At 45.0% G+C, this 14376-nt stretch overlaps 1 protein-coding gene across 3 annotated transcripts in view; it reads left to right on the plus strand.

Annotated features, from left to right (window-relative positions):
- nsmfb (NMDA receptor synaptonuclear signaling and neuronal migration factor b) overlaps positions 1-14376 on the plus strand; it is a 64103-nt gene that overhangs the window by 13313 nt on the left and 36414 nt on the right. For all 3 annotated transcript variants that reach the window (XM_041194533.1, XM_041194536.1, XM_041194534.1), the window contains 2 exons: positions 304-765; positions 4713-4788. In XM_041194533.1, the coding sequence (XP_041050467.1) occupies positions 304-765; positions 4713-4788 (538 nt within the window). The remainder of the gene's footprint in view (positions 1-303; positions 766-4712; positions 4789-14376) is intronic.

Here is a 14376-nt window from a genome sequence, read left to right on the forward strand (position 1 = left end):
TTCTTCAAAATAATGCCATGGGATCTTTTACCAAGGGCAGACCTTGGTTTAACATCTCAGCTGAAAGACTGCACCTATAACAGTGCGACACTCCCTCAGTAATGGAGTGTGAGCCTCGATTTTTGTGTTCCAGATTTCGAAGTGAGGCTTGAACCTACAGCCTTCTGATTCAGAGATGCCAACAACTGAGCCACGGCTGAGGTAGTTCACAGAAAGTTAGGCAAGAGGATAGCAGGGGAGAACTTTGCAAAAGAGAAGTTCTGGCAGCCAGAGGTAAAAACTGCCCCTCTCCTTGCCTTACAGATCACCTGGTGGCTGAGACATTGATGGGCCCGGAGGAGCCCTCCCAGACCCAGCAGCCCACACAGAACAAGCGACGGCTGTCCATGATCTCTCAGGGGAGGTTCGACCGGAGCTTCTCCGAAGAAGGGGCGGAGAAGCCGGCCGAGGGCCAGAAGTCTCGAGTGTACACCATCTCCGGCGAGGGCCAGCTGTTGTCCGAGAGGGAGAACGGGGGCGGGACGCTGATGCCGGCCAAGGGCACGCGGCCCGCCAAGGCGGGAGCAGCGGCGGCGGCTGCGCACGGCCCCGGCGCGCGCTGCAGGAGCTGGGCGGGCAGCCGGCAGAGCTCCAAGGAATGCCCGAGCTGCGCCAAGGCCCCCGTCTCCTCACAGTCGTCCGTCGACATGGAGCACGTGCAGTCCCGCGAGGCCGCTCGCCATCGCAAGAAGCTGGAGCGGATGTACAGTGTCGACAGAGTGTCTGGTGAGTCGCTGTACGAGCGGGTCGGGGGGGGAGGGGGGAGGAGGGAAAACAGGTAGTTGACATTTTGAGACGTTTGTCATGAAATTTGAAGATGGACCCTTCTCTGCGTCGTTAAATTGGCCCCGGTGCTGATTCCGGGGAACCACTGAAAAAAAAGAGAATTGACATGTCGGCAGCCCATGTGGATCTGGTGCCCAGAAACTGGTACCTGCGGCAACTCTAAAACGGGCGAAAATGTACTAACCTCAACCCCACTGGGAGAGAGGCAGAGAGAGTTTGTTTTAGTTCCGGTCACATTGTACTTACAGCACAAGACAGGCCATTGGGCCCAACCAGTCTATGCTCCACACAAGCCTCCTCTCACCCTCCTTCATTGAACCTCCATCTCCGTCTCTCTCTGTCCGTCCTGCTATTCCCTTCTCCCTCACGTGCTTATCTAAACACACTTATAATACTAAATGGAAGCAAGTTTCACATTCCCGCCACTCTGAGTAAAGACGTTTCTCCTGAATGTTCTATTAGATTTGTTAGTGACTAGTTACCATTTCTGGTCCTTCGTTTTGAACTGTGTCACAAGCGCATAAAAATGACAGATTTTACTACAATAGGGGAAAAAAGGAGATTGATGTTTTGAGACGGTGGTGAACGCATGGGAAGAACTGTCTTGAGGAGATAGTGGGGCAGCCCATGTTGGCAAAGCCAAGAAGGGATTGGACAGACAACATCTGAGAGATATTGGAGCTGATTTTTAAACCCCACCCACACCCCCTACCCTCGTCAAGGCAGGAACAGGGATGAAGCATGTTGAAAATGGCTGCTTAATAGTTATTGCCCCATTCCTGTTGACATTTAAGTCTCCACCATAATAGGTGTTGTAAAATGGCTGAACTAAGCCCTCAGCGATAAGAGGCTAGTATTTCATCAGTTCAGGTACGTTAGCTCGTGAGACACCAGTAGGACCATGGAGAAATTTCCTAAGCACCCATTGATGGTCAGTTGACACAACCTCCGAGTGACTCTCCAAATAATTGAGAATAAAAGTCTTTGGAACAGTTCTTTGGGACATTACCCCCTTTTAAAGTTTTATGGTCCTTCTTCACCATGTTACAGCGAGTGATCAACACCTTATCATTTCCCTGGCCACCATGCCGGGCTCTGTTTTGGTGGAAGGAGACCTTGTCAGGACCTGTCTGCTCCATGCCTCATAGGTTTGATTGGGGGAAGGGTAGGTGAAAGGCCTGCCCTGGACCTGCCTCTGTTGGCAAACCCATTCTGGAGGCAAATTCCAGCCCTAGGTATTCAGAGGCAATTGTAACTCCTCCCCACATCCAAATCAAGTTCAAAACAATTGCATTACCATTCTGGCATGAAAACTGCAATCCTATTGAGAAATAATTTTCAGTTGGTTGCTAGGAAACTGCTGTCTGCATATACGATGTAGTAACATACTCTGGGTTACTGGGTTACAATATTCCTGTATAAAAACAACAAAATGATTATACTTGCTATGCTAAATGACCTGAGTGGGCAATGCAGATATGACCTGATATTCTTCAACCTTGGGTAGTTGTGAATAGAATCAACTATTAACCATGATGGAATTTTCTACCAGTTCTGCCCTCCTGAAACAAATAGGGATGTGGGCGTCACTGGCAGGGCCAGTGTTTGTTGTGAATCCCTAATTGCCCTAGAACTAAATGGCTTGCTAGGTCATTTCAGAGGGCAGTTAAGAGTCAGCCACATTGCTCTGGGTCTGGAATCTGGAAGGGCAGCATATTTCCTCTCCAGAAGGACATGTTTTTACAACAATCAGTGATAGTTTTATGGTTACCATTACTGAGACTAGGTTTCAATTCCAGATTTTATTAATTAAATTCAAATTCCACCAGCTGCCATGGTGGGATTTGAACCCATCTCCCCAGAGCATTGGCCTGATGAGCATATGGATTACTAGTCCAGTGACATTACCACTACATCACTGTCTCCTACTAAAGCTGTTGTTCAGTCTGCCTGTTAATAGAGATGGAGAATTGCAAGCTGTTGCTTTGCAGTGGAATCTACTGACTGGAAACCACCTATATCTATCTGATGACAGATCTGACTGGATTATGACCAGGTGTTTTACAATCCAGAAATAAAGCCTGAGAGTTTCTGGAGACAAGACTGCTGGAATCTGGAAACCTCTCTTTGGAATCAAGGCACATGAAATCTGGGAACAGGCTCTGAGGATCTGGCCATGGGTCTCCCAGAGTAGTGATATCCAACCTGAGACCCAAGGACCATGTGCAGCTCCTGAGCCCTGGTAATCTGGCCCTCAGACCTCGAGCAGCTGTGGATGCTGCTACCTCATTGATGGGTTAATCAAGTTTCCCATCTCCCCCAGAACCGGCCCCAATGTCCTAGGAATCTAAATCCCTCCCTCTTATACCTGCTGTCCAGCCACACATTCATTTGCTGAATCTGTTTCTATACTCACTAGTGTGTGGCAATGGGAGTAATGCAGAAGACACAAACTTGGAAGTGTTATGAACTGTGAAGAGGATATTGATAGACTTCAAGAGGACATAAACAGACTGATGGAATGGGCAAACACGTGGCAGATGAAATTTAATGCAGAGAAATGTGAAATGATACATTTTGATAGGAAGAACAAAGAGACGCAATATAAAATAAAAGTACAATCCTAAAGTGGATGCAGGAGCAGACAGATCTGAGGGTATATGTGCAAAAATCATTGAAGGTGACAGGACAGGGTTAAATGTTTAAAAAGGCATACAGGATCCTGGGCTTTATAGATAGGGGCATAGAGTACAAAGGCAGGAAATTATGTCAAACCTGTATAAAGCACTGGTTCACCCACAACTATAGCATTGCATCCAGTTCTGCGCACCGCACGTGGGGAAAGATGTGAAGACATTGGAGAAGGTGCAGAAAAGATTTACCAGAATGGTTCCAGGAACGAGGGACTTCAGTCACGAGGATAGATTGGAGAAGTTGGGGCTGTTGTCTTTAGAGAAGAGAAGGTTGAGAAGAGGGTGTTCAAAAATTATGAAGGGCCTAGACAGAGTAAATAGAGAAAAACTGTTGGTGGAGGGATCGAGAACCAGAGGACATCGACTTAAGGTGATTGGCAAGAGAACCAGAGGCAACACGAGAAAAATCTTTCTCTCACAGCGAGTGGTTAGGATCTGGAATGCAGTGCCTGAGAGTGTGGTGGAGGCGGATTCTATCGAGGTCTTCCAAAGAGAATTGGATAATCATCTGTATTGAAAATATTTGCAGGGCTACAGGGAAAAGGCAGGAGACTGTGACTAATGAGTAACTCTTACAGAGAACGGGCATAGACACGATGCACCAAATGGCCAGCTTCTGCTTCCGCTTTAGTTGTGTCAGCATCATGGACTAACATCCATATTACACCAACATTTATATGGTTAGCGCTAGCTTCTGTGCTGAAATCATTCTATGCTTCTAAATTCTGTTACATTCAACAGCTTGGGATGTATGTAAATCAATGGGACTGTGGCCAATGAGCTTGCATTGTACGTATTTGGGTAGCCCACAAGCTTGGCCACTTTTAAGCAGTAGGAAGAGGCCACTGAGGTAAAAGTGCCTCTGTATATTTGCTACTTCTCTAGTTTGGGACATGGGATACACATTGCTGCCTGTGTTCACATATAAAACCTGTTCCCTTATCCTGGATCTGGGGAAGAAAGCTAGGTTGTTGATCTGGATAATTTCCAAGCGTCCTCACCCACTGACCTGGCTATTGGACTCTGGCCTCTTTGCGTCATCAGGTCCAACATTGGCTCCTGTAGTTGCCACATTTGGTGTCCAAGCAGCAGTGGTAGCTGCAGTTCACAGATGTCCATTTTAGAGTGACCTTTACTGAATGACTCTTCGAATCCCTCTCTGGATGATCTTGAGTGAAATGCATTTTTTTCCAGATGATGTTCCAATTCGGACTTGGTTCCCAAAGGAAAACCTCTTCAACTTCCAGACGGCAACCACCACAATGCAGGCGTGAGTATGATAACACATTTTCGTTGTTTCATATTAATCTGCTGCATTCATGTGGGAAAGCATACAGCATGTTTGGTAATTGTTGGACCAGTGTCATTAAGAAAAAAAAGTCACGCCTGCTTTTAAATATGACACTATTCAACTGATCAAAAAAGGATTGTAGCTTAATCTGTATACAAGTTTTTAGCAAGACATGTGTTTATTGGTTGTGGCACTGTTGGATCTTCTATCTTTTAAATAATCTGTCCTTTCAGATGGGAAAAAAGATCCCATAGCACTGTTTCGAAGAAGAACAGGCATGTTCTCTTCAGTGTCTTGGCCAATATTTGCCCCTTAGCTCAGAAAGACATTTATCTGCTTGCTGTTTGTGGGAACTTGCTGTGCACCTATTGGCTGCCACATGCCTGCGTAACAACAGTGACTCAACTTCAAAGAGTAATTAATTAGCTCTGAAGTGCTTTGGGAAGTCACGAACATATGAAATGTGCAATATAAATGCTAATTATTTGTTTAATTGAGCACCATTGGTTGGAAGGTCCAATAATTTAGACTGTGCTGAAAGTCTCCTTTGGTTCAGTAACGTTGTTCGATGATTGTGTGGCAGTCTCACAAGAGTCTTAACAAGCTAAAAATTCCCTGCCGTGGGAATTTCGCACAAACGCATCTGCCTTTCAGAGCTAAGCTTTTCTGACTCAAAGTGGAGATAATGTTCCCAGGTTTGAAATTCAAACACAAGAGAGACGCATCAGTTGTATTGCACCAGGCAGCATTGATTCTCTTTTCACTACTGTGCACTGTATTAATATTAATACACAAACACGTGAGATGTGGAACTCCTGCAAAGCTGCTTGGCATGTTTTACTACAAAAGGTGCTAAATATATATAATATATATGTGCAAGTTGTTGTATAGTAATGAATGGGAGTGAGGTGTCCCCTTTTCAAACTGTTTTTGCGCAGGAGTTGACACCAAGACATAAACAAGCTGTACAGTATCACAATAGGAATGAATCATTGCCTTTAAAAATCCACAGTCTATTTGGTGGACCTGACACTAAGACTGTACAATACCTTTTTTTTATTCATTCACGGGATGTGGGCTTCGTTGGCTAGATCAGCATTTATTGCCCATCTCTAGTTGCCCTTGAGAAGGTAGTGGTGAGCTGACTTCTTTTAACTGCTGCAGTACATGTGGTGTAGTTATACTCACAGTGCTGTTCGTGGGGGGAGTTCTTGGATTTTGACCCAGCGACAGTGAAGGAATGGTGATATAGTTCCAAGGCAGGATGGTGTGTGGCTTGGAGGGGAACTTCCAGATGGTGGTGTTCCCATCTATCTGCTGCCCTTGTCCTTCTACATGGTAGTGGTCATGGGTTTGGATGGTGCTGTCGAAGGAGCCTAGGTGAATTCCTGAAGTGCATCTTGTAGATGGTACACACTGCTGCTACTGTGCGTCAGTGGTGGAGGGAGTGAATGTTTGTGGATGTGGTGCCAATCAAGAGGACTCCTTTGTCCTGGATGGTGTCAAGTTTCTTGAGTGTTGTGGGGGTTGCACTCATTCAGGCAAGTTGGGAGTATTCCACCACACTCCTGACTTGTGCCTTGTAGATGGTGGACAGGCATTGGGGAGTCAGGAGGTGAGTTACCCGTCGCACGATTCCTAGCCTCTGACCTGCTCTTGTAGCTACAGTATTTATATGGCTAGTCCAGTTTAGTTTCTGGTCATTAGTAACCCCCAGGATGTTGCAAGTGGGGGATTCAATGATGGTAATGCCATTGAACATAAAGAGGCAATGGTTAGATTCTCTTTTGTTGGAGATGTCATTGCCTGGCACTTTTCTGGCACAAATGTTACTTGCCATTTGTGAGCCCAAGCCTGGATATTGTCCAAGTCTTGCTGCATTTGGACATGGACTGCTTCAGTATCTGAGGAGTCATGAACGGTGCTGAACAGTGTGCAATCATCGGCGAACATTCCCACTTCTGACCTTATGATGGATGGAAGGTCATTGATGAAGTAGCTGAAGATGGTTAGGCCGAGGACGCTACCCTGAGGAACTCCTGCAGTGATGGCCTGGAGCTGAGATGACTGATCTCCCACAACCACAACCATCTTCCTTTGTGCTAGGTATGACTCCAACCAGTGGAGCATTTTCCCCCTGATTCCCATTGACCCATTTACTGGGGCTCCTTGATGCCACACTCAGTCAAATGTGGCCTTGTTGTCAAGGGCAGTGACTCTCACCTCATCTCGGGAATTCAGCTCTTTTATCCATGTTTGAACCAAGGCTGCAATGAGGTCAGGAGCTGAGTGGCCCATACAGAACCCAAGCTGTGCATCAGTGAGCAGGATCACTAAGCAAGTGCCACAGGATAGCACTGTTGATGACCCCTTCATTATTTTACTGATGATCGAGAGTAGATTGCTGGGGCGGTAATTAGCCAGGATGGATTTGTACTGTTTTTTTGTGTACAGGACATACCTGGGCAATTTTCCACATAGCTGGGTAGATGCTAGCTTTGTAGCTGTACTGGAACAGTTTGGCTAGGGGTGTGGCAAGTTCTGAAGCACAAGTCTTCAGTACTATTTACTGAATATTGTCATGTCCCATAGCCTTTGCAGTATCCAGTACCTTCAGCTGTTTCTTGATATCACGTGGGATGAATCGAATTGGCTGGAGACTGGCATCTATGATGCAGGGAACTGTCGGCGGAGGCCGAGATGGATCATCCACTCAGCACTTCTGGATGAAGATTGCAGCAAGCCTTATCTTTTGCACCAATGTTCTGGGCTCCCCCATCACTGAGGATGGGGATATTTGTGGAGCCTCCCCCTCCAGCGAGTTGTTTAATTGTCCACCACCATTCACAACTGGATTTGGTAGGACCGCAGAGTTTAGATCTGATCTGTTGGTTGTGGGATTGCTTAGCTCTGTCTGTCACTTGCTGCTTATGAAGTTTGGCATGCAAGTAGTGATGTGTTACAGCTTCACCAGGTTGACACCTCATTTTTAAATATGCCTGCTGCTGCTCCTGGTATGCCCTCCTGCACTCTTCATTGAACCAGGGTTGACCCCCTGGCCTGATGGTAATGTAGAGTGGGGGATATGCTGGGCCATGAGGTTACAAATTGTGTTGGAGTACAATTCTGCTGCTGCTGATAGCCCACAGTGCCTCATGAATGCCCAGCCTTGAGTTGTTAGATCTGTTTGAAATCTATCCCATTTAGCGGTAGTGTCACACAGCACCATAGAGGGTATACTCAATGTGAAGGCAGAACTTGGTCTCCACAATGACTGTGCGGTGGTCCCTCCTGCCCATACTGTCCTGGATAGATGCATCTGCGGTAGGCAGGTTGGTGAGGATGAGGTCAAGTATGTTTTTCCCTCTTGTTGGTTCCCTCACCACCCACTGCAGACCCAGTCTAGCAGCTATGTCCTCGACCAGCTCAGTCAGTAGTGGTGCTACTGAGCCACTCTTGGTGATGGATATTGAAGTACCCCAACCCAGAGTACATTCTGTGTCCTTGCCACCCTCGGTGTTTCCTCCAAATGATGTTCAACTGGAGGAGCGATAATTCATCAGCTGAGGGACAGCGGTGCATGGGAATCAGCAGGTTTCCTTCCCATGTTTGACTTGATGCCATGAGACTTCATGGGGTCCAGAGTCAATGTTAAGGACTCCCAGGGCAACTCCCTCCTGACTCTACACCACTGTGCCACCCCTTCTGCTGGGTCTGTCCTGCCGTTGGGATAGGACATAGCCAGGGATGGTGATGGTGGCTTCTCGGTATGATTCTGTGAAGATGGCTATGAGCTCATCTAATTTTGGCACTAGTTACTCAGGAGGACTTTGCAGGATCGACAGGGCTGAGTTTGCCGTTGTCATTTTCAGTTCCTAGGTCGATGCCGGGTGGCCCATCTGCTTTCATTCCTTTTTTGAAACTTAGTACCGGATTGATATAACTGAATGGCTTGCTAGGCCGTTTGAGCTATTGCTGTGGGTCTGGAGTCACATATAGGCCAGATTAGATAAGGACGGCAGATTTCCTTCCCTTAGTGAACTACATGGATTTTTTTTTACAACAATTGACAATGATTTCATGGTCATCAGTAGATTTTTAATTCCAGATTTTTATTAAATTCAGATTCCACCATCTGCTGTGGCTGGATTCAAACCCAGGTCCCCAGAGCATGACCCTGGGTCTCTGGATTACAAGTCCAGTGGCAATACCACTACACCATCTCCCTTTCACCTGAGGGTGTAGATCAGGCTCTTTGGCCCTATATATACTGTATATGAATACAGATGACACAGACATACACAAAGCCACACAGCACCAGCACCAACAGCCTGCATTGATATAACCAGTGTTAAAAAATCCCAATGCACTTCACAGTAGCGTAATCTGATAAAAATTGACATCAAGACTGAAAAGATTGAACAAAAGCTTAATCAAAGCGATTAGTTTTAAGGAGCATCTTAAAAGAGGAGATAATATTAAAACACAAGAAGTAGGAGCAAGAGTGGACCATATGGCCCATCGAGCCTGCTCTGATATTGAGTATGATCATGGCTGATCTTGGGCTTCAACTCCATTTTTCCCACCTGCTCCCCATATCCCTTGGTTCCCTAAGAGAGCAAAGGTCTGTCTATACCAACCTTAAATATAGTCAGCAGTGGGGCATCCATAATCCTTTGCGTTTGAGAATTCCAAAGATTGACAACCCTTTGAGTGAAGAAATTTCTCCTCATTTTAGTCCTAAATGGGGCTCTCCTTATCGTGAGATTGTGCCCCTGTGTTTTAGATTCCCTGACCAGCGGAATTGATCTCTCAGCATCCATCCTATCAAACCCCTTCAGAATTTTGCAGGCTTCAATGAGATTACCTCTCATTCTTCTAAACTCCAGAGAATATATGTCCAAGTTACTCAGCCCCTCATCATAGGACAACCCCTTCATCCCACATACCAATTTAGTAAGTGGAGAGATTTAGAGAGGGAATTTCAGAACTTAGGGCAAAGATGGCGCATTGTCAGTGATGGGGTGAAGGAAGTGGGGGATGCATAAGAGGCTGGATTGAAGAGTGCAGATATCTTGTAAGGTTGTAGGGCTGGAGGAGGTTAGGAAGATAGGGAAAGTCGAGACCATGGAGAGTTTGAGCATGAGCAAAATTTTAAAATCGAGGCGTTCAGGGTCCGAGAGCCATGTAGGTAGTAGGCACAGGTGAAGGGTGAACGAGACTTGGTGAGAGTTATGATATGGGAAACAAAAAATGAATGATTCCCTGTATACATATACAGGAGCTAACACTGAGACGTGCATAAGCTGTAAAGTACCAGATGGAATGTACCTTTTTCTTCTTTCTGTAAAGCTAATGTACAGAAGCTGATAGGGAGCCACGCACGAGTTGCACACTTTCTCATGTGAGGATTTGTTCTTTTTTATCCAGTGTGTACAGTACATGAAAGGAAACTGCACCTGAATTCAGTAATAACAGAAACAGTGTGTACTTATTGGGGCTTAAGCATTGGTCCTCATACTTCCTAGACCCTAAATAGCATTCCAGTAATTTGGAACTAATTGGGTGTCACCCAACATTGAAGCCTTTGCTGAAGCACTTCTGACCTATTATTCCTATCAGTGGTTTTTTGTTGAACGTGTGAGATATGCCAGCGCTTGAGAGTTCAGTTTGGTGTTTAATGAGCTTACGCTGAATATTGAATAGCAGTAGGTTCAGACAGCTAGCATGTACAGCGAGCGCTCTATTTGTGAATTTACAACTGAATATAAATTTAATGTACCAGCTGTGCTCCATGCATTATGTAATAACTGCAGGCTTTCAACCCATTGCTTTCTTGATGATAATCTGCCATGGCAGTGAACAGATTAAGTAATGAAAGGGATCCATGATTACTCTGATCTTGAATCCAGAGAGGTTTCAAAGCCCTGATATCATCACTTGTATTTCACGTGCCCCAGAATTTCTCATTCCTCTGTGTTACCTAGGCGATGGGTTAAACAAAAAAAAATCTCATCCTTACCGCCATCTTCACAACCAATTGGGAGATGCTGTTGACATTATCTCGAGTTTAATGATGACAGTCACTCCTTTATGGACTCTGATGTCTTGAGTATTGCTGAAAAAAGACATTTTGTCAAGCTTTTTGTCTTGCATTCATCAGGACAATTCGCAAGAACACCTATGTAAGGGGAAGCAACAACTTTATGCTGTATGAGAAGAGAGTGTTGATTGATTGGCAAGTGGACTCTGATTGGTAGAGGCATTGCCATGTCAAATGCACCAGTTAATGGAAATGCTTGGCTATTAACTGTCAGTCACCAAAAACTCAAGCTTGTACAAAGGAAAAAACTCATAAGGTGTTCCATTTCCTGTTAGCCTCAGAAACCTGGACAATAAATAAAGATCAGGGGCGGGGCGGGGAGAGAGAGAGAAGAGGCCTTTGAAATGTGAGTCCTAAGACGTGTGCTGAAAATTCCACATATAGACCATAAGACCAATAAGAGGCACTTGAAATTACAAGAACAAAAAGAATTCTAAAAAGTCATATTCAGAAAAGAAAATATCAGTATTTCGATCATTTGATCAGTGCTGAAAAACTACAGAGATCTCTTCTGGAGGACAAAGTGGAGGGCAGCAGAAATTGGGTGTTGACCTAGGCATGGCTGATGACAGACGTGGTTGCAGACAAGCTACAGTGGATGTGTGAGGATGTTGCAAGACAGACGAGTGTGACGTACCATGAGAGCAGATCACCTGGCAGAAGTAGCTACAAGCGGCGGCAGTAGCAAATATAAAACCAATTTTGTATACAGCAAGATCTCACAAATGGCGAATGAGATACACGGCCAATTAATCTGTCTTGGTGGTATTGGCAGAGGGAAGAATAGAAAGAAAGAATCAAAGAAAGCTTTGAAGGCCTTAAGACATCCCAGAAGACTGTACAACCATTTAGATACTTCTGAAATGTAGTCACTATAGGAAACACGGCAGCCAATTTGCATTCAGCAAGATTCCACAAACAGTGAAGTAGATGAATGACCAGTTAATCTGTTTTGCTGGTATTAGCAGAGGAAGAGAAATCACATTTTTATAGTAACTTTCAATAACCTCCGATTACCCCAAAATGCCAGTGAAGTACTCTTGAAGTGTCATCACTGTCAGAGTGTAGGAAACAGGACAGCAATCTTCACCGGAAACTCCTACAAATTGTGAATGGGGTAAAAGTCCAGTTATTCTGTTCATCTGGTTTAGGGAGAGGCTGGAATGGAAAGAGAGAAAGATAGACGTATTTGGGCAACTGAAATCCCACTCTATAGTATAAGCATGCTATGTGTTTAAACAAACATGTGTTTGAGGTGTTGCATGATGAATTGATATTGGCCAGGAAACATCCTCGGTTTAACGTCCTATCTGAAAGATGGCACCTCTGACCATGCAGCACTCAAAAGTCAGTCCAAGATATGTACTCAAGTCCTGAATCCACAATCTCCTGACAGAGGCGAGAGGGCAAATGCTCTGGAATCACTAAAGGGAATGTTAAATGAGCTAAGCCAGCCAGAGTGGCCTTTGCCTCGATGATGTGGGCCAGTTGTTGCTGATGGGGAAGGGATAGTTTGTTTTGTGAGACTTTAATTCACTTAGGAACTGAGTGGACGGGTTGGAGATTAAATCACCTTTTTTTATTCATTCATGGGATGTGGACATCGCTGGCTAGGCCAGCATTTATTGCCCATCTCTAATTGCCCTTGTGGTGAGCTGCCTCCTTGAACTGTTGCAGTCCATGTGCTGTAGGTGCACCCACAGTGCTGTTAAGGAGGGAATTCCACTTGGGGTACAGGGGCCATTGTGTTCACTGTCTGTTTAAAGACTTGATGATGGCCCTTTGTTTCCCGTCAGTCTCCCAGGGATATTTGCACAGCTGCACTGATGTTGGCCATTTCACACTGCAGCCTGCGCTAACCCTACACTAGGATTTGTGCAAGAGGGGTTAATTTCATGACCCATTTAAGGGTTATAGTCTGGCCTGTGAAATTAAGCTGTGTTATAGGAATGTATCAATTTGCCAAGTGAGGGATGTCATCTAAACAGTTTAACACTTTGTATTCTGATATTTCACAGTGGGGCTCAGTTGCCCATATACATCAGTGGCTGTTGTCTATTGTTCTATATGCAAACTGGATGTAAAAATTCCACGGCACTGTTCAAAGAAGAATGGGGGAGTTCTCCCAGTGTCCTGGTCAACACTTAGCCCTCAACCAGCACCAGAAAACAGATTATCTGGTTATCTGGTGGTTCCTTACTGTGTACAGTTGGCTGTTGCATTTCCTACATTACAGCGTGACTACACTTCAAAAGTGCTTCATTGGCCATGAAGCACTTTGAGATTCTATAAGGTTGTGAATGGTGCTATATAAAGGCAATTTCTCTTTCGTTAATAACTACCAGTCAGTCCCTCCTTGGTGTGGAACATGGGGAGTCAGAACCAGACTAGGCTTTCAAATTGAGAAGGGAAATGATTTGACCCAGGCAGGGAGGAGGAATGGAGAAGAGTGGGAAGTAGAGGGAATGACATGGAGGAGATAAGACAAGGAGATGGAAAGGGTTGCCTTAGGGTTTGCCATTTCACTTTAGGATATAGACAGTTCACTTTGTTGCAGAATTGCTTTCAAACATTCTATAATACAATTAGGGTGGAAGAGTCAATATCACATGGGTTACCGGGGCTTTTTCTCGCAAACTGATAGACAGATGCCATGATTCCTGTCAGCGCTGGTCTATCTGCTTGTGCCAAAGTACTTGCTAAACATGTAATGGGAAAAATATAAATTATCAAAGACTCATTCATTAAAGGAACACCATTGCACACAGGACCAGGGACCCGCCTCTTACGTAGTACCCATTCAGACACAACAAATGTCAATAAGTTGCCTCTGAATCACCTCACTGATGTACAGGACGCAGCCAAGACCCTACCTGATATGGAGCCCCATTATTCCCTGGATACAATAGCTCACATCTTCTGTATGTAGACAGCAATCAGATTAAATAAAATCATTGAAAGTGCAGCACATGTTCAGGTGGTTCTGCTGCTCTCAAGCTGGGCTCTGTAAACAAAGACTTTCATTTGCAATCCAACTACAGAGCTACAGTGGCACAATGTGCAATATAAGTGACAAGCATTCAACCAGTTTTATAACCTTGGAGAATTAAGCTTTTGAGCAAGCTTTCCCAGTTAACCTTTTAACCTGATTAAGGTATCAGCTTACATAGTTCACGAAGAAATTATATCTGAATGTGTTAAAATATTCCCATTATGTCTTAGGGTAGGAAATCTTCCATCCTTATCTAGTCTGTTGCATATGTGACTCCAATCCCCCACCACGTGGCTGTTATTTACCTGTTCTCTGAAATGCCAGCAAGTACTCCGTTCTATCAAAATGCAATCAATGGTTCAAGAGGAAATCTTACTGCCACATTCACTAGGCAACTTGGCATGGCCAATAAATGCCAACCTGGCACATCCCTAGAATGAACATTTGACACCATAATGCAAGGCATCATTTC

Source organism: Carcharodon carcharias, chromosome 8 (assembly GCF_017639515.1).
Source record: "Carcharodon carcharias isolate sCarCar2 chromosome 8, sCarCar2.pri, whole genome shotgun sequence".
NCBI classification, from domain to species: domain Eukaryota; kingdom Metazoa; phylum Chordata; class Chondrichthyes; order Lamniformes; family Lamnidae; genus Carcharodon; species Carcharodon carcharias.